Source organism: Selaginella moellendorffii, unplaced genomic scaffold, assembly GCF_000143415.4.
Source record: "Selaginella moellendorffii unplaced genomic scaffold, v1.0 SELMOscaffold_83, whole genome shotgun sequence".
NCBI classification, from domain to species: domain Eukaryota; kingdom Viridiplantae; phylum Streptophyta; class Lycopodiopsida; order Selaginellales; family Selaginellaceae; genus Selaginella; species Selaginella moellendorffii.
In genome coordinates, this window is record NW_003314344.1 from 289080 (window position 1) to 315119 (window position 26040).

At 44.5% G+C, this 26040-nt stretch overlaps 6 protein-coding genes and 1 long non-coding RNA gene across 9 annotated transcripts; 3 read left to right on the forward strand and 4 right to left on the reverse strand.

Annotated features, from left to right (window-relative positions):
* Positions 1-3395: 3395 nt before the first annotated feature.
* LOC9630276 (Werner syndrome ATP-dependent helicase homolog) lies at positions 3396-5500 on the reverse strand. Of its 2 annotated transcripts, none has more exons than XM_024661582.1 (4): positions 3867-5500; positions 3784-3804; positions 3671-3731; positions 3396-3602 (listed from the first exon to the last, which is right to left on the reverse strand). In XM_024661582.1, exon 1 carries the CDS (start codon positions 5481-5483, stop codon positions 4782-4784), a length of 702 nt encoding a protein of 233 aa, XP_024517350.1. In that variant the 5' UTR covers positions 5484-5500; the 3' UTR covers positions 3396-3602; positions 3671-3731; positions 3784-3804; positions 3867-4781. The 2 variants fall into 2 exon arrangements, with proteins under 2 accessions (XP_024517350.1, XP_024517349.1); XM_024661581.1 differs by having other exon boundaries at positions 3784-3809.
* A 70-nt stretch (positions 5501-5570) lies between these two features.
* On the forward strand, positions 5571-7376 carry LOC9663178 (glycerol-3-phosphate 2-O-acyltransferase 6). Its single transcript, XM_002987579.2, has 2 exons — positions 5571-6421; positions 6491-7376. The coding sequence occupies exons 1-2, from the start codon at positions 5807-5809 to the stop codon at positions 7358-7360; spliced, it is 1485 nt and encodes a 494-aa protein (XP_002987625.1). The 5' UTR covers positions 5571-5806; the 3' UTR covers positions 7361-7376.
* An 84-nt stretch (positions 7377-7460) lies between these two features.
* On the reverse strand, positions 7461-8302 carry LOC112341451. Its single transcript, XR_002990552.1, has 3 exons — positions 8227-8302; positions 7612-8169; positions 7461-7540 (listed from the first exon to the last, which is right to left on the reverse strand). It is a non-coding gene; the product is annotated as an uncharacterized LOC112341451 (long non-coding RNA).
* A 92-nt stretch (positions 8303-8394) lies between these two features.
* Positions 8395-10142, forward strand: LOC9630277 (heat stress transcription factor A-2e). Its single transcript, XM_002987580.2, has 2 exons — positions 8395-8815; positions 8965-10142. The coding sequence occupies exons 1-2, from the start codon at positions 8453-8455 to the stop codon at positions 10060-10062; spliced, it is 1461 nt and encodes a 486-aa protein (XP_002987626.2). The 5' UTR covers positions 8395-8452; the 3' UTR covers positions 10063-10142.
* Positions 10143-20316: 10174 nt separating this feature from the next.
* Positions 20317-22274, reverse strand: LOC9630722 (armadillo repeat-containing protein LFR). Of its 2 annotated transcripts, XM_002987650.2 has the most exons (8): positions 22041-22274; positions 21824-21987; positions 21619-21761; positions 21311-21552; positions 21155-21254; positions 20952-21090; positions 20775-20902; positions 20317-20709 (listed from the first exon to the last, which is right to left on the reverse strand). In XM_002987650.2, the coding sequence occupies exons 1-8, from the start codon at positions 22258-22260 to the stop codon at positions 20457-20459; spliced, it is 1389 nt and encodes a 462-aa protein (XP_002987696.1). In that variant the 5' UTR covers positions 22261-22274; the 3' UTR covers positions 20317-20456. The 2 variants fall into 2 exon arrangements, with proteins under 2 accessions (XP_002987696.1, XP_024517351.1); XM_024661583.1 differs by having other exon boundaries at positions 21311-21761.
* Positions 22275-22461: 187 nt separating this feature from the next.
* On the forward strand, positions 22462-24564 carry LOC112341431 (pentatricopeptide repeat-containing protein At4g02750-like). The gene has a single exon (XM_024661508.1). The coding sequence runs from the start codon at positions 22462-22464 to the stop codon at positions 24562-24564; it is 2103 nt and encodes a 700-aa protein (XP_024517276.1).
* Positions 24565-24601: 37 nt separating this feature from the next.
* Positions 24602-25923, reverse strand: LOC9663179 (GDSL esterase/lipase At1g71250). The gene is made up of 5 exons (XM_024661510.1): positions 25740-25923; positions 25508-25635; positions 25209-25442; positions 24898-25153; positions 24602-24847 (listed from the first exon to the last, which is right to left on the reverse strand). Exons 1-5 carry the CDS (start codon positions 25921-25923, stop codon positions 24612-24614), a joined length of 1038 nt encoding a protein of 345 aa, XP_024517278.1. The 3' UTR covers positions 24602-24611.
* Between the last annotated feature and the right edge of the window lie 117 nt (positions 25924-26040).

Consider the following 26040-nt stretch of genomic DNA (forward strand, 5'->3'; position numbering starts at 1 on the left):
ACTTGCCTTTCCGGCATTTACATTCTCAATATCACCTTGAAGATGGCCTTCTTTATTTTGTGGGGACGGATCCTAATGATTATTTACGGCTGGTGGTGCCTTTTGTCTTTATTCCGCAGTTTCTCCATGCCTACCATGATTCTCATGTTCTAGGTGGGCATATGGGACATCGTCGTGTGACTGAGAAGCTGCGCAGGTCTTTCTATTGGCTAGAGATGCAACATGATGTTATCCAGTATGTGTGTAGCTGCGTTTGGTGCCAAGCTCGTAATACTCCCCCTTGTGCTGCGGAAGGATGGTTGAAGTCAATTGCAGTTTCCCGTCCGTTTGAGTTGGTGGCGTTTGATCTTATGGGACCTTTTCCACGTTTGACTGCTAGCAATGAGTATGTTATTATTGCTTCTGACTACTTGACTCATTGGGTGGAAGTTGGTGCTCTTGCTAGTGCCTCTACAACTACTGTTGGATACTTCCTCCTCAATCGAGTGGTGTTCCAGCATTCTTGTCTAGAGCGGATTCTTTCAGATAATGGTCCTGCAATTATAGCTGAGGCATTTCATGTTTTGACGTCTCGGTTGGGGATATGCCAGACTTTCCCGAGTGCTTATCATCCACAATCAGACGGTATGGTGGAACGGCTCATTCGGACATTCAAAGGGATGATTGCGAAGTATGTGAACTTTCAGCATTTGGATTGGGATGGTTATTTGCCGTCTCTTCGGTATGCCTATGTCACAGGGGTGTAGAGTGTTGTTGGTGCTTCACCATATAAACTTCTATATGGTCATGATCCAATATTACCAACGGAGCTGGGTTTACCTTCGTGATTGCCACGAGCTTCCGTTGCTAGGTCGTGGGATCAATATTTGACAAGCATTCTTCCACTTGTCCGAGCAGAGTCTGCCAAACACTTAGGCCGCATACAAGTAGGACAACAACGGCGCTACAACTCCCATCATCGTCCACCTATAAAGTACAAAGTGGATGATTTGGTGTTAGTCTGTTTTCCCCATTTTACAGTATGTGGTTTATCTAAGGGGCTCCTTGCGCAGTGGAAAGGATTGTATCGGGTGTTGCAGCAATTTGGGCTGCAAGTTTATGAGGTTCGGCATGACGTCTAGTAGGCCGATCCTCCGGAGGTTGTGCATGTGCAGCAGTTGAAACGCTTCATACAAAGGGATCAGGAGCAGTTAATACCATCTATAGATCCGCCAATGCCTCCTCCTAATGTTCCTCCAGATCTTAACCCGTTTACCAGAGAACCCTAACGGCTTTCCATTATTCTGAGAGAAGGGGATGATATGAGGGCTAAGTGTACGGCTACAATGCCATATACTAATATTAGTGTAGTGGGATTTTGGTAGCTGTCAGATTGGTTTCAATCCGGACTACTTGCTCCTATATATAAGCTAAGGTTTTTGGGCTAATTGATATGCACATTTCTATATTCCCTTTCCATATTCCATGCACTCACAAACATTAAGAAAATATGCATATCAATTAGCCCAAAAACCTTAATTTATATACAAAAATGAATGGCTTAGATTAAATCCCACAACACTAATATTAGTATACAACATCATAGCTGGTGTTATAATTATAAATTTTGATCAATTAAATTAATAAATAGAAATAATACTACTATTAATAAACTAAGAATCTTTCCTATCAACAAAAGATGGGCACTTTTTCAAATTAGGGTTCTTAGGATGGCATGACCAAGAAAGCACATAACCTCCAGTTTGATCGATCCATGGCTTTTGTTATCACCACCAAATCTCATGGGCTTCAATTAAATGGTCATGACGAAATTTGAAGAGGATCTGCCCTTGGATTTGCAACTCCTCAAGAGCTCAAGCACCATCGCGAGATCAATGTGTTCCTGGATGCTAAATCCAAAGCAGCCAGTGTTGCTGTATCTGGGACCGCCTTGAGGAGCTGCATCGCCTTACGAAATGTGCCCAGAGCTGTAAAAAGAAGCTCTCAAGATCATTGACGCCTAGATTTTCTGATGGAAGACATTTGTCGCACGCTGTGCTACGTGAGAAAATTTTGGAAAGCTTTTGTGATTGATCCGTTTTCCTTTACCCAAAGCATCAACTGGATTGACTAGTCATCCCCTTCTAATGGCTTTTCCGTGCCTCTGTGCGACGCCTTCCCCCCCAAAACCATCATTCATATATATTAAAGGTGTGGCAGGACTCGCAATGCCCATCGCCTCTTCCTTGAAACTCTTTCTCGTGGAAGTTCATGCTTTTCGCATTACCGCGAATGGGGTTTTAGGAAGTTTGAAAGTTTTCTATAAATCCCATTCTTAAACGTGATACCGCTGCCTTGGCAAGTCAATAAGAAGACCAGAATTTATTTATTAACTGCAAAGTGAGTGATTGATATCATCGCTCATGGGCAGAACGTAATGGTGAAAGTTCCTCCGGTTCCAGTGCCAAAAGTCTTGGTGTTATCACCAGACCAGCTATAGGCATCCGGGCATGAGGCACGGACGTTCTGCGCGTACTGGGAGTTTGGATCGTCCCGGTTGGGACTGGTACAAGTATTCCCATTCCTGTTCTGGGGAGGACAAGTCGCTGCCTCTGCTCGGCAAGTCAGACCTCTGCCAGATCCAGTGATGCTCATCCCAGTGCCGATGAAGAAGCCATCCACGGCGCTCACGTCGTAGAAGTCATTGTTGCTGTTGCTGTTGATCGAGAACTCGGCCAGGAGGCCGGGAGTTCCAGTGCCGATGTTTCCCGCCCAGAGATTCGGAGGATTTAGTCCGCGAGATGCGCCGGGGGCGAGAGTGAATCCGGAGGTTCCAATCGAGGGCCCCCCGGCGTTCTCGCGGACGATGATGTTCTGCGAGCCCCCGCAGCGATTGACAACGTTGAAGTTAGTGGCTGCTGCGAGTGGGATTGCTACAAAACAATGGCTTAGAGCAACAATTGCAACGAGGATGGCAGTAGAGCTTGCCATTGGAACTGTCTATGCTATACCTCTCTAATAATATTTCAAGTCTCTACGCGGATTTATATAGTCCAGGGGAAAGAGGTTGTGGACCGCACGCAACTTTGAACACCACCCGTGAGTTCGGTAAGTGCGAAAGTTCCTTTGCGCCACAAGACGTTGAAAATCATGCTCATGAATTGAGTACATGTGGTTTGATGAATTTCAGTCAAGGATTTGCTGCTGAACTGTGTGAATTCCCCATGCAACTCTCAGTTTCATTTGTTTTGCTTTGTCTATCCTATATTCTGTTTTGGCAGTCTTGTGGTGCCTTACAAGAAGCATGAAAACTCTGCAATTAAGTTTGCATGATTGTTGTGTCCTCCATCGCAATCGTAAAAGTTTAAATGTACTGTTTTAGATAAGTGTTTTACAATTTAAGAAAAAGAAAAACAGAACAAAAATGTATATTTTGTTTAATACTTAAATATGTTACTTTGTTTAAAACCCACAGTGAGTTACATTGCTTCCAGAGTGTAGATAGCAGCCCGAAACATGGGGATGACAATGGTGGATCAAACCACACAAACATCCCCTTCTTCCTCCCACCTCACAAGTCACAAACACCCCTTCAGAACACACGGGCCCAGGAGCTGCACAAACTGCTCGAAATGATAGGAAAGAGAGATTTTAGGAAGCTCCCAAATCTTCTAGGCTTTGAAGGCTTTACCTCGCAGAGGCCTGTGCAACAAGCGGCGCGAACGAACTAGATTTGCACTCTCCAAACTTTCCTGAAGTTTAGAAACTTTTCAAATGAAACGAGACTAAAGTTTCAAGGCTTACATGAGCAACATCCTCCAATCCCTGAGCTGCTAGACCAGAAACAATCCACACTCGTTAAGCTCCGAAACAATAAACCGGGATACCTGTTAGCAGCAGCACGGACAGCAGCAGCGAGACAAGTGATGCAGTGAGAAGTTCACTTCCATTCCTCACCATCGGCGCTTTCGAGATGAGCCTTGAGGAAGAAAGAAAACAAGAGCGAGCAAAGACAGTGAGTCAAAGCGAGCAGGCAGAGGGATTTAAAACCCGGGGGGCCGATCAGTCAGAGCACAGCAGCAGCTGCTCTCTCTAAACTCTAGAATAGAATAAAATGAGAAAGAAAACAAAGCTTGTACCCCGAGACTTGAATGTGAGGCGCGTAAAACAATGCCACTGTTCCACCGTTTGTCAGGTGTGCTGTGAGGCGCAATTTAATTCCCCTCTCGTCCCTTCCTGCACCTACAACACACGTTGATCGAGCAGGAGCTAGTACCTAACAATATCCATCCTGCGAATAAAAAGTATAAAGCTAGCCAGTGTAAGGTGGTGAAAAATCTGTACACCAGTTCGCAATGCAGAGCAAGCAAAGACAGACTCATAGAACCCCAGAAAGAAACACGCAAAGGCTCAGAAGGATCCATTGGTATATCTTGATCACTGGAAGATCACAACAATCCCAGAGGGTCTTTCATCACAGCCTCTCAAAGAGCTAGACATGACACTGGACGACCACAATGCTCAAGAGTTAATACTAACGAGGACGAACAAGTTTCTACCTTAGACGAATGCTCAAAAGGATCTGGTGATTCCAACACGATCTATCATCACAGCCTATACTCGCAAAGAACCGTGAGAACAGTGCAAACGTAGTCAAGATATACGTAACTTGGTTACCTCGTAAAATCGGGGGCGATTGCTGGAAACAGTATCGCTGCACGCTCGAAAATGTGCAGCCACTGTGTTACACCAGCTCTCTTTCTACAGTCTCGCGAAAAAAAGAGAAAAATCCTGTCCATGGATCACGACGATAGCAGCTTCTGCAAGATGGCGTACGAGACCCAAGCGTCGACGCACGCGTAGTTCACTTGAGCATCGCTGAGGTGGAGGTTCTCCCAGTTGCTCATCGTCACTCTCTTGGGCTTGTCCATTCCAAGCCCAATCACAATGCTGGCCATCTTCTTGAGCCCCTGGTTTCTAAGCTGCTGGTTTCCAAGCTTCTCGGTGGCCAGGACGCCCAGCTCCACCGTGCCTTTGCACACCAGGCCATGGTCTCTCTCCAGCTTCTCCGCGTCGTTCTTCACACCAACACCGCCAAACATGGCCTTGGAGCTCGAGTTCTTGAGGAACTCCACCAGCGCGTCCGGGATCTGGTCGATGTAGCACATCTGGACGATGAGGCATTCCGTCTCTCCACAGATTTGGATGAGAGCCACCTTGTTCTCCTCCCCCATGACGCGATTCGGCTTCCACTCGAGATCCACCCCGAAGACACTCCCGTCCTGCCGCAAGACCCAGCTCTCGATCTCCGCCGCATCGCTCGTCACCACCACATCGATCTTCCGGCCGAAAACCATGACCGTCGTCCGCCGCGTCTTGGCGTGGACGAGCAGCTGGCTCTTGCAGACGTAATCCCATACCTTCCTGCGCTTGCGACTCGTGACAATCTCGATTTCATGCTCGCGCGGGGAGATCGCCCCATCGCCTCCTTGCGGCCTCTTCATCGCCGCCGCAAACCCTAAATCCCTCCCATTCTAGGGCTTGGCATTTTCATAAACAGCATATATTTTGAGATGCTTTTAGGTCACAAATGAATATGCTGCAAAGATGCCGGATTCAAACATTTAAAAACACTTTTTGGCATTGGGGACACCGTGGCGAGCATAGTGAGCTCTATGCCCAGCTCAAATTTCTCGGGGCGTTGCCCACGAAGATAATTCCCAGCCATCGAAGTTGATCGTCGAGCCTCACTACTTAAGCCAGTGATTGGAATTCGTTCCAGGGGATTTGGCCAAAGATCTCAAGAGCAGCGACCGAGCTCGCAGCTATGGCAGAGTTTCCACCCATCGAAAAGTGTGGCACCACAATCAGCCGCGAGAGCGAATCGGTGGCCTCCGATCTGGATGGAACGCTGCTGCGCGGGAGGAGTTCCTTCCCATACTTTTTCCTCACCACTTTCGAGACGTCGGGGATCTTGCGCTCCTGGCTGCTCCTCCTCGTCTCGCCTCTCGTCTGGCTTCTCTATCACTTCATCTCCGAGGCCGCTGGAATCAAGCTCCTCATCTTCGCTTCCCTGGCGGGTGTTCCAGTCTCTCAGATCGAATGCATCGCCCGGAGTGTTCTTCCGCGGTTTTATCTCCAGGATCTCAACCCCGAGACGTGGAAGGTCTTCTCGTCCTTTGGGAAGAAGATTGTTGTCACAGCGAATCCCAGGATCTTGGTGGAGTCGCTCTGCAAGGAATTCCTAGGTGCTGACGAGGTGATTGGAACCGAGCTGGAGGTGGATAACCGAGGACGAGCAACCGGTTTCGTCAAGAGCCCCGGAGTTCTCGTTGGAGAGAACAAAGCCAAGGCCTTGCTCCAGGCCTGTGATCCCGAGCAGCTCCCAGACGTTGGACTTGGCGATCGGCAGACCGATTTCCCGTTCATGAAGCTTTGCAAGGTACGTAACAAAAGATCGTCCCTCCTTCCCGCGACTTAGCAGTTCTCACGCTGGCTTCTCTCAATCCAGGAAGGATACGTCGTCCCCCCAAGCAACAACGTGGAGCCAGTTCCAAAGTCCCAGCTTCTGAAGCCCATCATCTTTCACGATGGTCGTCTCGTCCAGCTTCCGACGCCACTCGTGGCTCTCGTCACCCTCCTCTGGATCCCCGTCGGCTTCGTTCTAGCCTGCCTCCGAATCGCCGCAGGCTCGCTGCTTCCCATGTCAATCGTGTACCATGCCTTCTGGCTGCTGGGAGTCCGAGTGACCGTGAAAGGAACGCCACCTCCGAGAGCCACCAAGAACTCCCGAGGCGTCCTCTTCATCTGCTCGCACCGGACGCTGCTAGATCCAATCTTCCTGTCGTGTGCGCTGGGCCGAGGCGTCTCCGCCGTGACTTACTCGGTGTCCCGACTGTCCGAGATCCTCAGCCCGATCAAAACAGTGGCTCTCTCCAGGAACCGCTACAAGGACGCGGCTCAGATCCGGGAGCTCCTGAAAGAAGGCGACCTGGTAATCTGCCCCGAGGGAACGACGTGTCGGGAGCCATTCCTGCTGCGTTTCAGCGCACTGTTCGCGGAGCTGGCCGACGATATCGTCCCCGTCGCCATGGACAACCGGATGAGCATGTTCCACGGCACCGCTGCTCGTGCCTGGAAGGGGATGGACCCATTCTACTTCTTCATGAATCCCAGCCCCAGCTACGAGGTAACGTTCCTCCAGCAGCTCCCGGAAGAGCTCACTTGCAAGGGCGGCAAGAGCTCCCACGAAGTCGCAAACCATATCCAGCGAGCTCTGGCGGGAGTGCTAGATTTCGAGTGTACCAATCTGACGAGGAAGGACAAGTACAAGGCGCTCGTCGGCACGGACGGATCGGTGGAGACCAAGAAGTCAACGTGAGCGAGTGTCGGCCGTGTGTTGACTAGAGTGGACTGTTCTGGTCAGCGGGAGTTGACTTGGAGGTGACTGAGTTGAATTAACTGGAAGAGATTGAGAGCGATGGCGTCGCGGAAGTGATGCATTCATAATTTTTTTTTGCGGGACTGCGACTCCCACAACTTTTAACAAATCAAATTGGATCTGCAAGAGCGTCGCTGTCAGTAGCCCGTGGAGAGAAAAGAAAAGAGAGAAGAAAAGATTAAACTTGCGACCTTTGCCACGACTTTCTGGATGATCGATCGGCCGCGCTCCCATTTCTCCTTCTCCCGAGGAGCTTGTCGAGTGCGTTGTCGTGTCGATCATCGCCGGCGAGCGTGAGAATGCAGCAGTGGAAGCGGAGGAGGAGCGTTCTGGGACGGCTTTGCAGTGGAATCCAGAGATGTGGGAGGCTGGCGAGGAGGAAGTGGGAGAGGCTTTGCGAGAGGAGGAAGCTAAAGATGCAAAGGAGGAGGAGGTACGTGAAGCTGGGAAGAACAAGGACGAGAGTTTGGGGGCTCAAAGTGATGCGTCCTCGAGTGAAATGGATGGTCTTGCAGCTTAGAGAGCTGCGAGATGGCTACCTGAGATTTGTAGTGAGGTTTGCTGGGATTGTAGCGATGGGACATATGTCTGGCGCCATAGCTTTCAATCAGTGGAGCTTTCCAGTCATCTCCTCGTGTTAAATCAAATCCATTAGTTTCGTGATCTAGATGGAAAGGAAAGGAGACTGTGTTTCTAGATTTCTAGACTCACAGATTTGTAGTGGAAGGGAAAATCAAGAACCAAATGCTCTGGAAGAGTTGCGATTAGAGACCTTGTGAGGCATTTCAAGGAATGCGAGCGCTTACCAGTCTAGATCCGCGATGAATCTAAGCGCGACATGGCGCCGGCGCAATGAAATCCTTGCTCGCGCGCGTTAGGGTTCTTCGCGGCGAAGAGGAAAGCTTTTAATATATTAAACAAAGAAATCCCTCTCTCCTGTTAGGGTTTTGGTTGCTCTTCTTGGAGCGGTGCTCACGGCGCAATCGATTCCTCGAGGTTTGTAGCTAGAGATCTCTCGCATCGCTCAGGGCTATGGTAGCCAACGCCAACTGGTCGCAGCCAGTCCGCAGTCCTAGCGCCACAGTCACAGTGCCTGGATCGAAATCTTCCTCGGCTCGAAAATCCACCGCTGCGACTTCCGAGAGCTCTCCTCGTCCTCCTCGTCCTCCTCTTCCTCCTGCGCAGCCGATGGATTCCTCAAACTCCGCGCCGCCTCCTTTCCTCAACAAGACTTACGACATGGTGGAGGACCCTTCCACCGATCCCATCGTCTCCTGGAACCCATCGGGGAATGGCTTCATTGTCTGGAATCTCAATGAGTTCCAACAACAGCTCCTCCCAAAGTTCTTCAAGCACAACAACTTCTCGAGCTTCGTCCGGCAGCTCAACACCTATGTAAGTTTCTCCAGGTTTTCTTGGTTGGATTGATAGAAGCTCCAATGGTTCCTCCAATTTTTTTTCTTTAAAAAATGCTAGAGTAAAGTTCTTCCGGTTCTACAGGAACTGCTTTAGATAGTGGCTAACGTGGAGTGTTTTGGTGGCAGGGATTTCGCAAAGTTGACCCCGACCGCTGGGAGTTTGGGAACGAAGGTTTTCTAAAAGGAAAGAAGCAGCTTCTCAAAGGCATTCACAGGAAGAAGTCGGCCTCTCATCAGCCTCCCGCGGTCCAGCAACCGCAACCGCAGCCACAGCCGAGCTCGAAGCCGGCGTGCGTGGAAGTTGGCAAGTTCGGACTGGAAGGAGAGATTGAGCGGCTAAAACGCGACAAGAACGTCCTGATGTCGGAACTGGTGAGACTCCGACAGCAGCAGCAGCAGACGGACAGCGATCTCCAGATGATCTTGCAGCGACTTCACGTAACCGAGCAAAGGCAGCAGCAGATGATCTCGTTCCTGGCCAAGGCGATGCAAAGCCCGAGCTTTTTGGCGCATCTAGTCCAGCAGAACGAGAGTAAGAAGAGGCTAGCCGCGAGCGCGAGAAAGAAGCGAAGGCTTCCAAAGCAGCAGGACGGCAGCGAGCAGCAGAGCGATGGTAGCGATGTCGTCGACGAAACTCCATCTCCGGGGGAGGGACAGATCGTCAAGTACCAGCCAAATAACGATCCCATGGCGATGCTCATGCATTTCTTCAACTCTCCCGAGCATTCGCCATCGGCGTCAGCGGGATCCAAGAAGCTGGACATGGAGGTTTCCTTCCGGGACTTGGATTTGAATCCGGCACAGGACGGCAAAGGGCTGACGCTCACGGAGATGCATTCCGCCCAGATGATGGGAGATCTTTTGCTGTCGTCTCCTTCTCGGGTCGATAGTGGTGACATGCAAATCGCTCCAGCGTCTCCGCTGAGCTTGATGAGATTTGAGGCCTTGGCGGAGGAGCAGCAACAAGGCGAGAGTGGCGATGGCAGTGGTGGCGGTGGCGAGGAACAGTCCAAGGAGGAGGATGGTGGCCTGGATTCTTCGGGAGTTCCCGAGTTTATGATGGACATCGAGTGGGATCAGTTCCTGGCGGACGTTGCAGGGGAGGGTGGCAGCGACAACATCGATTTTGTGGAGGGATCGAATGCGAACCAGTGGTGGGACGAAAATGGTGACAAGGTGAGCGAGCTCGCAGAGCAGATAGGCCAGCTTACATCAACTACGTAGTTCGTTGGTTTTTATGTAGGAAATCTTTTCAAAATATAGGCAGGGCCTACTCCTTTAATTACATTTCAGTTACAATTTTTTACACAAAGCATAAATATTGATAATTTAGTACTGAGTTTTGATAATGGAATATTCAACTATCTAAAAGATTTAGATTAATTTTGTATTTATAATTTATAAGTATAGTTTATAAACTTTCCTAAACATAAAATTTGTATTAAGCAAACTATATGTTCTACATATAACTAATATTTTGTAGTATAATAATAATATATTCATTTCAAAATTAACTCATTCTTTATTTGTTTATATATTTGCTATAGATTTAAATTCTTTATGTTTTTGTGAATGCATGGAATACAAAAGTTGTGAGTGCATGGAATATGGAAAGGGAATACAGAAATGTGCATATCAATTAGCCCAAAAACCCTAGCTTATATACAGGAGCGAGTGGTCCGGATTGAAACCAATCCGACGGCTACCAAAATCCACTACGCTAATATTAGTATACGACATCGTAGCCGTACACTTGGCCCTCACATCATCCCCTCCTCTCGGAATAATGGAAGGCCGTCAGGGTTCTCTTGTAGATGGGCTGGGATCTGGAGGAACGTCAGGAGGAGGCATCGGCGGATCTGTAGACGGTATTAACTGCTCCTGATCCCTTTGTATGAAGCATTTTAACCGCTGCACATGCACAATCTCCGGAGGATCGGTTTGCTAAACATCATGCCGAACCTCATAAACTTGCGGTCCAACTTGCCACAACACCCGATACGGTCCTTTCCACTGCGCAAGGAGCCCCTTAGATAAACCATGTACCGTAAGATGGGGAAAACGAACTAACACCAAATCATTCACTTTGTACTCCGCAGGTGGACGATGATGGGAGTTGTAGCGCCGTTGTTGTCCCACTTGTACGCGGCCTAAGTGTTCGGCAGACTCTACTCGGACAAGTGGAAGAATGCTTGTCAAATACTGATCCCATGACCTAGCATCAGGAGCTCGTGGCAATCGCGAAGGTAAACCCAACTCTGTTGGTAATATTGGATCATGACCATATAGAAGTTTATATGGTGAAGCACCAATAGAACTCTGCACCCCTGTGACATAGGCATACCGAAGAAACGGCAAATAACCATCCCAATCCGAATGCTGGAAGTTCACATACTTCAAAATCATCCCTTTGAATGTCCGAATGAGCCGTTCCACCAGACCGTCTGATTGTGGATGATAAGCACTCGTAAAAGTGTGGCGTATCCCCAACCGAGATGTCAAAACATGAAATACCTCAGCCATAAATGCAGGACCATTATCCGAAAGAATCCGCTCTGGACAAGAATGCTGGGACACCACTCGATTGAGGAGGAAGTATCCAACAACAGTTGCAGAGGCGCTAGCAAGAGCACCAACTTCCACCCGACGAGTCAAGTAGTCAGAAGCAATAATAACATACTCATTGCCAGCAGTCGATCGTGGAAAAGGTCCCATAAGATCAAACGCCACCAACTCAAACGGACGGGAAATTGCAATTGACTCCAACCGTCCTTCCGCAGCACAAGGGGGAGTATTACGAGCTTGGCACCAAACGCAACTACACACATACCGAATAATATCACGTCGCATCTCCGGCCAATAGAAAGACTTGCGCAGCTTCTCGGTGACACGACAGTGTCCCATATGCCCACCTAGAACAGGAGAATCATGGTAGGCATGGAGAAACCGCGGAATAAACACCGAAGGTACCACCAGTCGTAAATGATTATCAGGATCCGTCCCCACAAAATAAAGAAGGCCATCTTCAAGGCGATATTGAGAATGTAAATGCCGGAAAGGTAAGTCATCAGCAAGTGATGCAAGATTCTCAAACCCATCTCGAAGCCTTCGAATCCATGGCTCAATCCTTTGAGCCTCGCGAACCTCCTCAAGAGAAGGCAGATCTTGCTCTGCACCCTGTGGACACTAAACGTCAAGGACAGCAACCGCCGACGGCACAGAATCCTCATCTAGAAAATCCACAGATGCTGGAACAACAGGTTCGTCAGAATGATGAGAAGTGAGTGGAGAAGGAAGAGGAGCTCGAGAAAGGGCATCAGCATCAGCCATAGAACTCCCTGGGCGATGAACAACATCGAAATCATATATCTGAAGCTTCAAAGCCCATCGAGCCGTATGACCAACCAGGTTCTTCCGCTTCAATAATGAAGTAACAACAGCATGGTCACCTTCAAGTAATGTCCGAGAACCATGTAGATATGCATGAAGTTTCTCGAAACCCCAGACTGCTGCTAAACACTCCTTCTCCGTCGTGGAGTAATTCATCTCCGCTGGTTGTAATGTACGGCTTATGTATGCAATGGGATGGCGTTGACCAAGCACACTCGAGCTCTCTTGCATCAACACACCTCCAAGACCAATGTTAGAAGCATCCACGTGCAAAATAAAAGGTCGAGTGTAGTCAAGATATGCCAAAACCGGAGGAGTCGTTGAGATCCACGAACGCCCGCTCACAATCCGGAGACCAGATGAAAGATGACGTTGATGACTTCAGCAACACTCGCAATGGTGTAGTGCGATCGGAAAGATGATCCACAAAACGACCAAGATACTGCACCTTACCCAAAAAGTGTTGGACATCATTTACACACTTCGGAGTAAGGAACTTTAGAACAGCCACAAGTTTGTCAGGATCAACTTGCAAACCCTCACGAGAAATACGGTACCCAAGATAAGTTGTGTCCTTAGACCCAAACACGCACTTCGACCGCTTCAGCTTTAAACCAACGTCGTGTAGCCGATCCAACACTTTACAAACATCACGAACGTGCTCCTCCCACGTCCCCTCCGAGTGGATCAAGACATCATCAATGAAGTCAGCAGTCACCTCCGGCATATCGCAAAGAACCTCGTCCATCATCCGTTAGAAAGTTGCTGGAGCATTGTTCAAACCAAACGGCATCACCAAGAACTCGTACAAACCAAATGGTGTACGAAAAGCAGTCTTAGGAATATCTTCTTCGGCCATCGGTACTTGTCAATACCCAGAAGCAAGATCTAGCTTGGTGAACCAACGACTCCGCCCCAGACGATCCAAGAGATCAGCAGTGTGAGGAAGAGGATACACATCTGGGATCGTCACTTCATTTAACGGACGATAGTCGATGCAGAAACGAATACTCCCATCAGGCTTCGTCACAAGATGAGGTTCACATGCTCAAGGACTCCGTGACTTCCGAATAACACCCTTTTCCAGCATTTCCTTGACGTTTGCTCGTAAAATTTTGATCTCCTTAGGTGACCGACGACGAATAGGAACCTTGATTGGATGAGCATCCCCGGTTGGAATTGGATGACATGTGGCAATCTTGGCCCCAGACGATAGGTCAAATTCAAAGAGATCAGAATACTCCTTCATGAGCCAGTCAACTGCTACAACACAAAGATCGTCGGAGGGATCGGAAAAGGGAAAAGCAGAACAAGATGGAAACACAGAAGGAAAGAGTGGGGAAACAAAAGTAATGGAAGCAGAGGTAGAAGTAGAGGGACGAAGAGGTATGGAAGTGAGAGGAATGGATGAAACATAAGGAAGTATGAGACAAGGGGGAGAAGCCTCAAAGTTTCACTTGGCATGATTGCGCTGCAACCAATCCATACCAAGAATGAGGTCAAAAGCTTGACTCGGCACCACCCGCAACGACTGCAACTCAAGCTCGAGACCGCCCACACGCACAACCAGGTCCACCTCATCCCGTGCACATGCATGTGTACGGCCGTTGCCATAAAGAATGAAAACTGGTTCTGCCGCATGACGCAAGTGTAGACGACAACGTGTGGCAACAGGTCGAGCAATAGAAGATAAACTCGAACCTGTATCAACCAACATGGAGAGAATAATAGGAGACTTCTTGTTATTAAAAACGAGCTTGGAAAGTAAACACTGAATGAACTGGTGCCGAATGAACCCCTTGATGATACTCCCGAAAGAAAGATGGAGGGGTCACTGATTTATTCGCGCAAGGTCCCTCCGTTACTCGCGCGACTCCTCGTTTCCCAGATGCATCTTGGTGTCCAGAACTTCCACTGCAACAGCACCCAGGGGACATTGCTGACGCCAAGGTCTCCACCCAGGAAATGGAGGTCGCCAATCCGGAAAACGACGGCAACGCCGATAAGTATGACCAACTTCATCACACGCCCAGCAGTGAACATCACGGCCATGACCACGTCCTCGCACGTGTCCTTGGACTCGAGCAGCACCAGCATCAACCTCCATTGGAACAGGACCATCACCCATAGGAAGTGGAGCAGAAGGACGTGCAGCGAGAAGTGGAAGAGGCGACGTCTCATAACGTTGTGCCAAGCGAAGAGCATCGTCAAAGGTGGCAGGAGCAAGTGCATGCACAAGTCCGACAAGATCTTGACGAAGTGCTGGCCACAACATTCCTAGCTTGATCCGCTCCGACATATTTGGCTCCGCACGAAGCAAAAGACTTCGGAAACGAACGCCAAATTGCATCACCGACTCTGATGGCCCTTGGCGAAGACGATGCAATTGTTGGAAAGCATCATCACAATCATCGGCATGTCCAAAGGCACGTTTGAAGACGTCCGGGAGAACACTCCAATCCCCACGAGTAGCTGCGCTCAAACCATTGTACCACTGCAACGCCGTCCCTTGGAGACACGTGGGAAACTCACACAATCGTCGAGCATCATCCCAAGAATGATATGTGGCAATCACCGTAAAGTGATCGAACCAATAGTACACATCATCCCTAGGATTCCCGCGAAAGAACTCCGGTCGAACGCGAGGATTGGCACCAAGAGCAGGAGGAGTTGTACCACGTGCCGTGAACACCGCTATCAACTAAGTTTGGTTGTTCAATTGCAAGCACATAGCATCAAGCAATTGAACTAACTGCTGCTCTAGAGTCAAAGGAGGAGATTGCGGATCGGCCATGGATCGAAACCAAAATCCTGAAAGGAAAGAACAAAAGAAAGGAAATGGAAAAAGCTAGATCTAGACGATGCAAAAGCTAGATCTAAACCGAAATCCCAAAAAGCTAGATCTAGACGATGCAAAAACTAGATCTAAACCGAAATCCCAAATCCAAGCACTCCCCAGGGACAATCAAAAGGTGCCCCTCAACTCCACCAATGTGAGTGTATGGAATATGGAAAGGGAATATAGAAATGTGCATATCAATTAGCCCAAAAACCCTAGCTTATATATAGGAGCGAGTGGTTCGGATTGAAACCAATCCGACGGCTACCAAAATCCATTACACTAATATTAGTATACAACATCGTAGCTGTACACTTGGCCCTCACAAAGTGTGCATATTAGATTGCTAATAATAATATATAACATTGTAGTTGTACATTTATATCATCACCTCCTCTCGAAAAGATGAAAAGGCTTTTATATTGATGGACCAAAATTTAGAGAAACATCTAAAGGAGGCATCAATAGATCTATAGACAATAGAACTTATTTTTAATCCTTTTGTAAGAAGCATTTTATTTATTGCACATGTATAATTTGTTGAATATCATTATAAACCTCATAAATTTATGGCTTAACTTGTTGAAACACTTGATACTATCCCTTCCACTAAGCAAGGAAATCATGTATTATATAATTAGGAAAATGGATTAACACTAAGTCATCCATATTTTATTTTACAAGTGAATAATAATTAGAATTGTAATGTTGTTGTTATCCCACTTGTATGTGGCTTAAGTGTTCAATAAACTCCATTAGAACTATATTTTTGAGATATTAATCCCAAAACCTAGCATTAACAAGTCATGAAAGTAAATTTAACTCCATTGGTATTATAAAATCATAACTATATAAGAGTTTTTATAGTGAAGCATTAACATAACATTATATCCTTGTGATATATGCATACTGAAGAAATGGCAAATAACCATTTTAATTTAAATGTTAAAAAATGTTATGCTTCATAATTATCTTCTTGAAAATCCAAATGAGTTATTCCACCAAACCATCTGTTAATGGATGATAATCACTTGTGAAATTGTAACTAAGACATCAAAACATGAAATGCCTTAACTATAAATACAAAACCATTATCCAAGAGAATTCGCTCTAAATAAGATTGTTGGAACACTATTTGACTGAGAAGGAAACATTCAATAATAGTTATAAATGCATTAGCAAGAGACCCTTCTTTTGATCCAATCTAACAACTAACTTCCACTTAACAAGTCAAGTAGTTTGAAATAATAATGATGTATTCACTTTCAATAGTCAACTGTGAAAAAGACATATTATATCAAATGCCACCACCTCATATATTACAATTGACTTCAACCAGCTTTCTGCAACATGAGGGGAAGTATTAAGAGTTGTTATACATAATGCCACTATTTTTAGGTCAAGCTTGCCTCCTCATTATCAGTCAAATGAACTATTTTTCACTTTGCAATCAATGTGCGTCTGTTGAGAGCACGGAATCACACGAGGAGGACCCACCCCCATTACCTGATGACACACACTGCATCTTTAGCCAATAAAAAAATCTACATAATTTCTCAATTAGATGATAATGTTCTATATACCCACATAAAATAAAAGAGTCATGGTAAATATGGAGAAATCATGAAATAGAGATCAAATGCACCACTAGCCAAAAATGGTTATCATGATTATTCATAAAGTAAAAAAGGTCATTCTTAAGACAATATTGAAAATATAAATGCCAAAACATAAAGCATTTAGATCTATGGTTCAATCGTTTGAGCCTTATAAAATTCACTTAAAGAAAGTAAACCTAACTCTACACATTGTGAAAAATATATATCAAACAAAATGACTATTGATAACATAAAATCTTTATCTAGAAAATCCACTAATAAAAAAACAATAAATTCTTTAGATACAAGAGCAAAGAGTAAAGAAAAAAGAGGAGCTCAAAAAAGAGTGTTAGCGTTAACTATAAAATTCCCTAGATGATGAACAACCTCAAAGTTATATATTCAAGATTTATTGAACAATTTAATCAACTAAGTTATTTTGTTTAAATAATGAAATGACTGTAATATCATTATAGTTTAGCAACTTCCAAGAACCATGCAAATATGCATGAAATTTTTTAAAATCTCAAACTGCTACTAAATAGCCCTTTTTTGTCGTGGTATAATTTAGCTCTATTGGTGGTAATACATAATCAATATATGCAATAGGATGACTCTGATTAAGCACACTCATACTCTTTTGCACCAACACATTTTAAAGATTAATATTATAAATATCCATATACAAAATGAAGGGTTAAATGTAATTAAGATATGCTAAAATGAGAGGAGATGTTAACACTTCTTGAAGATTTACAAATGCCTTCTTGCAATCTTATAGTGTATATAATATATTGTTATTATAAAGTTTTGGAACTTTAAGGGATATATGGGGATAAAATAACCACTAAGGGGTGCTTTCATTAAATAATTACCCCTTTTCCAATTAATTTAAGGGGGGGAAAATAAAGTGTGTTATGTGTGTACATATAGTATTAGAGCAAATAGCACAAGTTTAATTTCCTTTAATTAGTGGTTATTTAAAATACAATATACCCTTATATAAGGTTTATTCTTACCTCTAAAATTGAAATCATATGGGTATTCATAAGTACATCCTTTACAAAGATGCAAGTGGATAAAGAGTTAATAAGGGTATTGACATCTCTAAAAGGGCAGGGGGTGGGGGGTGATATATAAGATAAAATAGCACTAAAGGCTATTTTATCAAATAATTACCCCTTTTCTAATTATGGAGAGAGAGAGAGAAGTGTGTTATAAATTCTTAGACCAGATAAAAAATGATATTAATAACTTTAAATGATGTAGTATGATTATAAAAATAATCAATAAAATAATTGAGATATTACATATTGTCAAGGAAGCACTATATAATGTTCACACACTTTGGAATGGGATCAAAATACCCACAAATTATCAAGTTCAATTTCCAAACCCTAATGAAAATATAATCCCCATCCTTAGACATAAATAAACATTTCAACTGTTTTAACTTTAAATCAACTTCATACAATCAACATTTAGCTAACATAGTAGATGTGCTCCTTCCATATCCTCTTTAAGTGGATCAAGACATTATTATAAAATTGATAGTTACCCTTTATATATTGTATACATCATCCTCCACTATAAAGTCACTAGAGTATTATTCAAATAGAATAGCATCACTAAAAATTTATACAAATTAAATGGTGTATAGAAAACAGTTTTAGAAATATTTGTTTTAGTGATTAACATCTATTAGTACTTAAAAATGATATCCAACTTAGTGAACTTACTACTTCACTCTATACAATCTAAGAGATTGATAGTGTGAGAAAAAAGGTATACATATGAGATAGAATTGTAGAATGTAGATTTTAATCTCCTTTAGTGACTAATACCAAGAAGGAATCTTAATTAGAAGAACATCCTTAATTGAAATAGTATGACATATTGTGATTTTAGTTCTAAAAAATAGACCAAAGTTGAAGGGATGTGAATAAATTACCATAGCACAAAGACTATCTGAGGGATTTATAAAAGGAATAAAAAAAGTAAAAAGGAAATGCAATAGGTAGTGATTGAGAGATAAAAATGATAAAAACAAAAGTAGAAGTAAAGAGACAAAATGGAACATAAATGAGAGTAATAGAAAGGAATATAAAACAAGGTAAAGAAGCCTTAAAGTTATATTTGGCATGATTATGCTATAAGTAATCCATAAGGACGAGGTCAAAAAATTTAAACTTGATATCACTTGCAATAATTGAAAATCAAGTTCAAGAACATATAAATACATAGCTAATGTTATATCCCACACATATATGTGTATAATTATTGCTATAAAAACTGAAAATGTCTTTGTTGTACAATGCAAATATAAGAAGTAACATGTAATAATAGGTTAGATAAAATATGTACCAATATAAAGAATACAATAAAGGCTCTCCTATTATAAGAAAAAATTTGGAAAAGGAATATTGGATAAATTAGTGTTAAATGAACCTTTTCTCAAATGAAAGATGGAGGGGTTATTGATTTATTCACACAATGACCCTCTACTACTTGTGTTATTCCTTGTTTATTAGAAAAAATTCATTGTCAAGACCTTTTAACATAACAACACTAATAAAACATTATTGATGCTAAAATTTCCTCTCAAAAGATGAAAGACGCCAAATTGAAAACACTAAGAATATAAATATGTTTAGCCAATTTTATCACACAATTAATAACAAACATTATACCCATGTCTACATCCTTATCTTTGTCCTTATAGCAACAATGTCAATATCCATTGATGATTCTCTCCTATAAAAATTGGGGTTAAATGTGCAATTAAGAAATAATGTCTTATAACATTATGCCACTTGAAGAGTGTTATCAAAAGTGGTTAGAACAAGTGTATGTAGAAATTCTACAAAATATTGACAAAGTGTTAGCAATAATATGCCTAATTTGATCTGTTTTGATATATTCAGCTCTATATAAAATAAGAGGCTTTAGAAGCAAACACCAGATTGCATAACTAACTCAAGTAGTTTTAATGTAAATATCATCAGAGTCGTTAATATGTCTAAATATACACTTGAATTCATCTAAGAATTCGCATAAATAGCATATTCAAACAATTATACCATTGTATCCCTTGAAGATGTGTGGGAAATTTACATAGATGTTAAGTATCATCCCAAGAATGATAGGTGGTAATTATGATTAAACTAATTGTAAATATCATCCCTAGATATAAAGATTTGTAGCAAGAGGAATGGTTTCACCACACACCATAAATGCTGTTATGAATTAAGTTTGATTATTCAATTGTGACTACATAATATCATATAATTACACCAATTATTACTTGAGTGAGGAGGAGGAGGAAGCTATTGCAAAATAGGAATATGTTACTCTACCATAAAAATGAATGAAAAGAAGAGGAAAAAGAAAAGAAAAGAAATAAAAAACCTATAGGAACAAAAGAGTTTTAGATGTTGCAAAAGTTATATTTAAACAATCAAAACTACCAATCACCTGTGCATGGTGCATGAAATACAAAAATATGCATATCTAATTAAAACCCTACTAGAAAATTAATATATCCCACTAAATTGTAACTGTACTGTTAGACGTCACACTGAAATATTCAAACATATTTTAGAATATTCCTTAATCTATTCTCTTTTCTCTTTGTGCAATTGTCTGAAGGAATGTCTGCAATCCAAAAAGTCAGCTACTCCATTTAATCAGAATGATTGTGACAATTCTGATGATTCAGAATCGAATGGCTACTTGGGATGGTGGACCAATAAGTTTTGTATCGGTTGGTTCTTCTTAGACTTACGTTTTCGCTATGATCCCCACACTCCACGAGCAGAGCTCTTGGATCCTGTCCTGGAGCTCAGCTCCCACAGTATCCTCGCAAACATGTCCGAAGTACGGGCATCCGTCAGAGCAAGCTCCGCAAAAGTGTGCTCGTAAGCTAGAAGTATAGACCTGTTCTCTGGTTCTGACGCAAGGCTCTCAAGCGTCAGGGCTGCTTTTCTCACCACTTCTTGCAGGGGATGAGGCGTCTGGACGATCCTTAAGAGCCTCCCGACGGCCCTGCGAAGGTAAACAAAAGAGCCAAGCTTGAAAAGCTTTCGTGTGAACGAAGAAAAGCTACTCACCATCGCTCGTTTGCCAGCCGAAGACGGCAGTCCATATTCACCTCCGCGAAGTTATACAATGCTGCTATGGCTGCTGCCTGAGAATCGCTCGCTGGAAAGTTGAGTATGTCCACCAAGCGCTTGTAGATCTGTCCGTGCACATAACGCTCAGGCAGAGTTTATCACGAAAGTCTCTACCTGAGTTGCAAATGGAAGAAGATATGGCTCGTTCTCGGGGTTTACTACGAGCCTTCCCAGTAGCTCTGCAGCCGAGCAATGCCAGGGCTTGATCGGTGATTCCAGCATTGTCACAATCGCTTGTACAGCAGCTTGTTCCCTGCTCCAAGCAAGACGATGGGAAGTTAGCTTCTCTAACTCTAGACATAAAACAGTTTACCTACGTGATCCGGCCTTTGGACGGGTCAGTAAATATTCTCAGCACCACAAACGTTGCCAAGTTAAGAATCGTTTCCACTGCGTTAGTGACCAACTCCTCGTCCTCTGTATGTAGTTAGTACTTTCTCCCGTCAAAGAAAGCAAGAACTTGGACATTGTACCAGTATTGTGATCTTGCATGCAGCAAACAAGAGTTTCCAGACAGTGCCGGTGTTGAGCCATGTGGATTTCATTCTCGGGAATGAATGAGAAATTCCGTAGAACATTTGAGGCTGCGACAGCGCACTGCTGCCGCTCAGCTCGTCCGATTTCATCCAGGTTGAACAGCCCCTCTTCGTCCCACCACCAATCTACATTCTTCTTCTCATCTGTGACGCTCTCTGGATTTCTCTCCGGCATGGTGCTAGGAAATTTAAACAAGAAAAGAAAAGAAAGTGAGCGCGCATAAGAAAGAGAGAGCCTTACATACCGCATTCTATAGAGCGGATCGTGATGCGTGTTAATCTCATACTCGAGGCCAAATCCAGTGGTCGGACGATGAAGTCCAAGCGTGCGTTTTCTCGCTGATTTTTTCGAGTCACTGGAGTAAGATATATCCCTCCACTCATCTATCTGCGCAGTCCAGTTCCTTAGCAGAGCCACAAAATCACGAAAGCGCAAACTAAATCAAATACCACATGAAGGAGAGCATCGAGTAGGCCAGGAATTTTCACCAGAGCGTCCTTCCTTCCATCGTCCTTCTCCTTGAAAGATAAAACATTGAGCGAGGTCAGTGCCCACGAGAGCTCGCTCTTGAGGCCACTCTGGAGAGCCATGACAATCCTCTTACTGTTCTTCTCTGTGAAGCAAAAAAACGATCAGCACCTCTTGCTGCTAGAACTCTATCCTTACCGGCGAATGTGAGCTGCACTTGGACGGTCGGGCCCGTCAAGACTGGGGTTCCAATGGCACCGCTTCCAGCGGCGGTAGAAGCTCCGCTAGCGGCAGCTCCGCCAGATCCAGCAGAGGCAGCAGCCGCATTGCCTGTGCCCAGCTCCGAGTAGTTTGGATTTCCTCGTGCGCGCTTGCCAAGAACCACGCCATTGCCCGCGCCCACGCTCGCTCCCGCCATAGCTAGGGCTTTCACTGCAATGCCCTAATTTTAAAGAAATATTATAGAGTCTAAATAATTGCTTTTACTGTTAACATGTTAGCATTGAAACCATTTATATTTTGTTTCATTCATCTTTTAATCCTATTTTCTATTATGATTTTCCTCTAAACCTCAAAAATTAGTCAAGAACAAGGAGCTTGATATGGTCAGGCAACCAGGATGGATCGAAACGCTTGCCTGGAGATGGTTAAGTCATGCAAGACTCTGTCTAGGGCGAGAGAGATTCACTTCCAAATTATTCCACTCGTTGCTCCCGATGACGTTTTTATGCATAACATGCTAATCCAGATGTATGGTAAGTGTGGTGCTCCTGATGAAGCTCGGCAAGTTTTTAATGCCATCACTTCTAGAAACACATTCTCATGGGCTTTGATGCTCGCTGCTTACTCCAAAAGTAGCAAAATGGAGCATGCCAAGCAGCTGTTTGATGAGATCCCGCACCGCAACCTGGTGTCGTGGACAACGCTGTTAAGCGCTTATGCCCATCAAGGGGATCTTGAGCAAGCTAAAGACTTATTCGAGAGAATGCCGGAAAGAGATCTCGTTTCTTGGAACACAATGTTAAATGCCTATGGATCAAGCAGAAACATTGAAGCAGCAAACACAATTTTTTCTCATATGCAAGAAAAAGATCTTGTGTCGTGGACGGCGATGCTTACTGCAAATGCCGCCGTTGGTCTTTTCGAAGAAGCTGAGCAAGTGTTTAAGAAAATGCCTGAATGGGATTTTATATCGTGTACGTGCATGCTTGTTGGGTTTTCTCAGAGCGGAAAAGTTGGTGATGCAAAAGATCTATTTGATCAAATGCCCGAGAGGGATATTGTGTGCTGGACTGCAATGTTATGTGCATATACCCAAAACGGGCATAGCTCTCAGGCAAAACAAATTTACGACTCCATGCCTGAAAGAAACCTTGTGTCGTGGAATGCAATGCTAGGCCTGTACAGAGATCTGGGAGAGGTGGAGAAGGTGGAGTTTGTATTTTCGGAGATGAAAGAGAGAGATCTAGTTTCGTGGACTTGTTTGGTTTCTGTTTATGCTCAAAGCGGGCATCTAGCTCTTGCCAAGGGAGCTTTTGACAAGCTGAAAGAGAGAAACCTGGTGGTGCTTACGATCATGCTGGCTGCATTTGCAGAGAATGGTGATATCGAACAAGCAAAGCAAATGTTTGAATCCATGCCGGAGCACAATCTCGTGTCTTCTACTGCGATGATCGCTGGCTTTGCTTTGCAAGGAGAAGTTGACAATGCAAAGGGAGTTTTCGATGGCATGCAAGAGACCAACATTGTTTCATGGACGTCGATGCTCTCAGCGTATGCCCAGAGCGGATTGATGAACAAAACCAAGAGGATGTTTGATCAGATGCCCGAGCACAATCTTGTGTCTTTGACTGTGATGCTCGGATCTTATGCTCACAACGGGCACCTCGAGGAGGCCCGGAGGATCTTTGACGACATCAAAGTACACGAGAGAGATATCGTGCTTTCAAATGCGATGCTAGCCGGGTATGCATACAACGGGTATGTGGAGGAGGCCAAAGTGATCTACGACACCATCGAGACGAAAAACAGTGTCTCTTTCAGCGCGATTGTGGCGGCTTACTCGCTAAACGGGCATCTGGAGGCAGCAAAGATGATCTTCGATGGCTTGGAAGGACGAGACGCAATGGTGTGGACTTCGATCCTTTCGGCATACGCTCATGCCGGCCATCTCGCAGAAGCGAGACGCATTTTTAATGGGATGCTCGAACACGACTCGGTCTCGTGGAATGCAATTCTCGTGGCTTATGCTCAAAACGGACAGTCCACCGAAGCGCTGGAGCTCTTCCAAAACATGCACAGCTCGGCTTGCAAACCGGACGAAGTATCTTTCATTTGCATCTTGGTTGCTTGCAGCCGGCTCGGGGAAGTTCACGCGAGCTGGTCGTGCTTTGTGTCGATGAGCATCGATTTTGGGATCCGAGCAAAGAAGCTCCACTTCTGCTGCATGGTGGATGTTCTTGGGAGGGGAGGATACTTGGGCGATGCCCAAGACCTCGTTGCAAGCATGCCGTTTGTTCCTGACGTTTGGGACTGGAGATCGCTGCTGGGGGCATGTAGGCTACACCGAGAGGATCACACCGCTGTCGGTTTTAATGCGACGAGGGGAATTCTCGCGTTAGATTCGAGAAACGCGCCAGCTTATGTTCTTCTTGCCAGCATCTACTTCAACAACAACAACAATAGTGACAAGAACAAAGAGGTCTATGTCAACAAGGATTGAGAATTATACGAAAAACCTGTGAATATTACGTAAAACTATACACATTGCTATTGTGGCATATTGGATACAAGGTGTGCTAGATTGAAAGGATAGATGGAGTTTGGGGATCCAAAGATGACTTCGTTGGCCACAAGCTTATAGAGAGCTTGAGTTGGATGAACCATATCCCAAAAGGCATATAAATCTGGATCTTCACATACGGAAGATATGAACCAGTTGCAAGGTCCAAGGGCATTGTAATGGCCACCATTTCCACAACAAGCTCTACTGGCATGCCTTAGTCCTGCGATGAAAAGCAAAGAACAATTATCAACACAAGCTTAAAGAACTTACCATGAGTGCTTGGATTCTCCAAGATCCTTTGTACAATAGTGTAGCTCTTAAGGTGTAGAAAATCACAGTCCCTGAGCACTGCTCTGAGCTTGGAAAAGAAAACACTTGTCTTTGAGTTGAAGCTCCGAATTTGCTCGTTAACACTTGCAACACATCTTCCTTTGCATGCTCCGTGCAGTATGAGCTCCACAGGAGTGCATCCCAGAGGTGGAATATCAGCGATGATAAACTTTTGAGCTCCATAAGCATGAAGAGTCTAGACATTATGTAGAAGGTTGCTTGTAGCAAACTATTTATGCTATCATTCTCACCTGGATCGAACGAGACATCTGGTTTATAAGCAGCGACTCGAATTGTGTGAGGTTGTAAAACATCTGCCTGAATGGATTCAGCTGATAATTGGCTGCCAAGTCATTCCCAGCAAAGCTAATTAGAAAAATCGACCGTGAAAGCAGATCCAGCGTAGAGGATTTGCCAGCCAGAGACTCCAGAACCTTCACCACCTTCTGAAACTCTTTGATTTGCTTTGTGAATGATCTCACTCCCTTTGGAAAGAAAATAAAAACCTTAGAAAGACCTTCGATCACGAATGAATGATTATCAATGTTACTCGCGAGAAGCCAGTGCTGTCAAGTAGTCCAGCCCCTGCTGCTGCAAAGTTGACACCCTTCAAGAGATTCCAAGGCGAAACACCGGGATCTAAGAAGTTGACAGGGTACGGAAGATCAAGAAACTCGGCTGATAGAGAAAGAAAGTGGGAAAATCCATGATCTCAAAACTTATGCAAGTCCCACCTATGTAATCACTCACGAGTTTGCCATTGGAAAACCTCCCTGTAGCACCTGGTGGATCGAAATTCATACCATAAGGCAGAGAATTGGCCTTGATCAAAGTTGAGATGAAATTGTTATTCCCCGTGTCGACGCTCGAGTCTCCAAACACAAAAAATGCTGGAGCAGCAGCTGCCAGTGCCACAATGAATGGATTTCTCACCAAGACAATCAGCAGTAGCGTTGCTAGAGCCATCCACAAAAGCCCCAAAGAATACACTCAAAGACTGGATACGAATATCCTCAAAAGCCTCTCTTTATTTAAATGCCGCGGATCCGGGAAGAATATTCTATTCTCAGGGTTAGGGTTTAT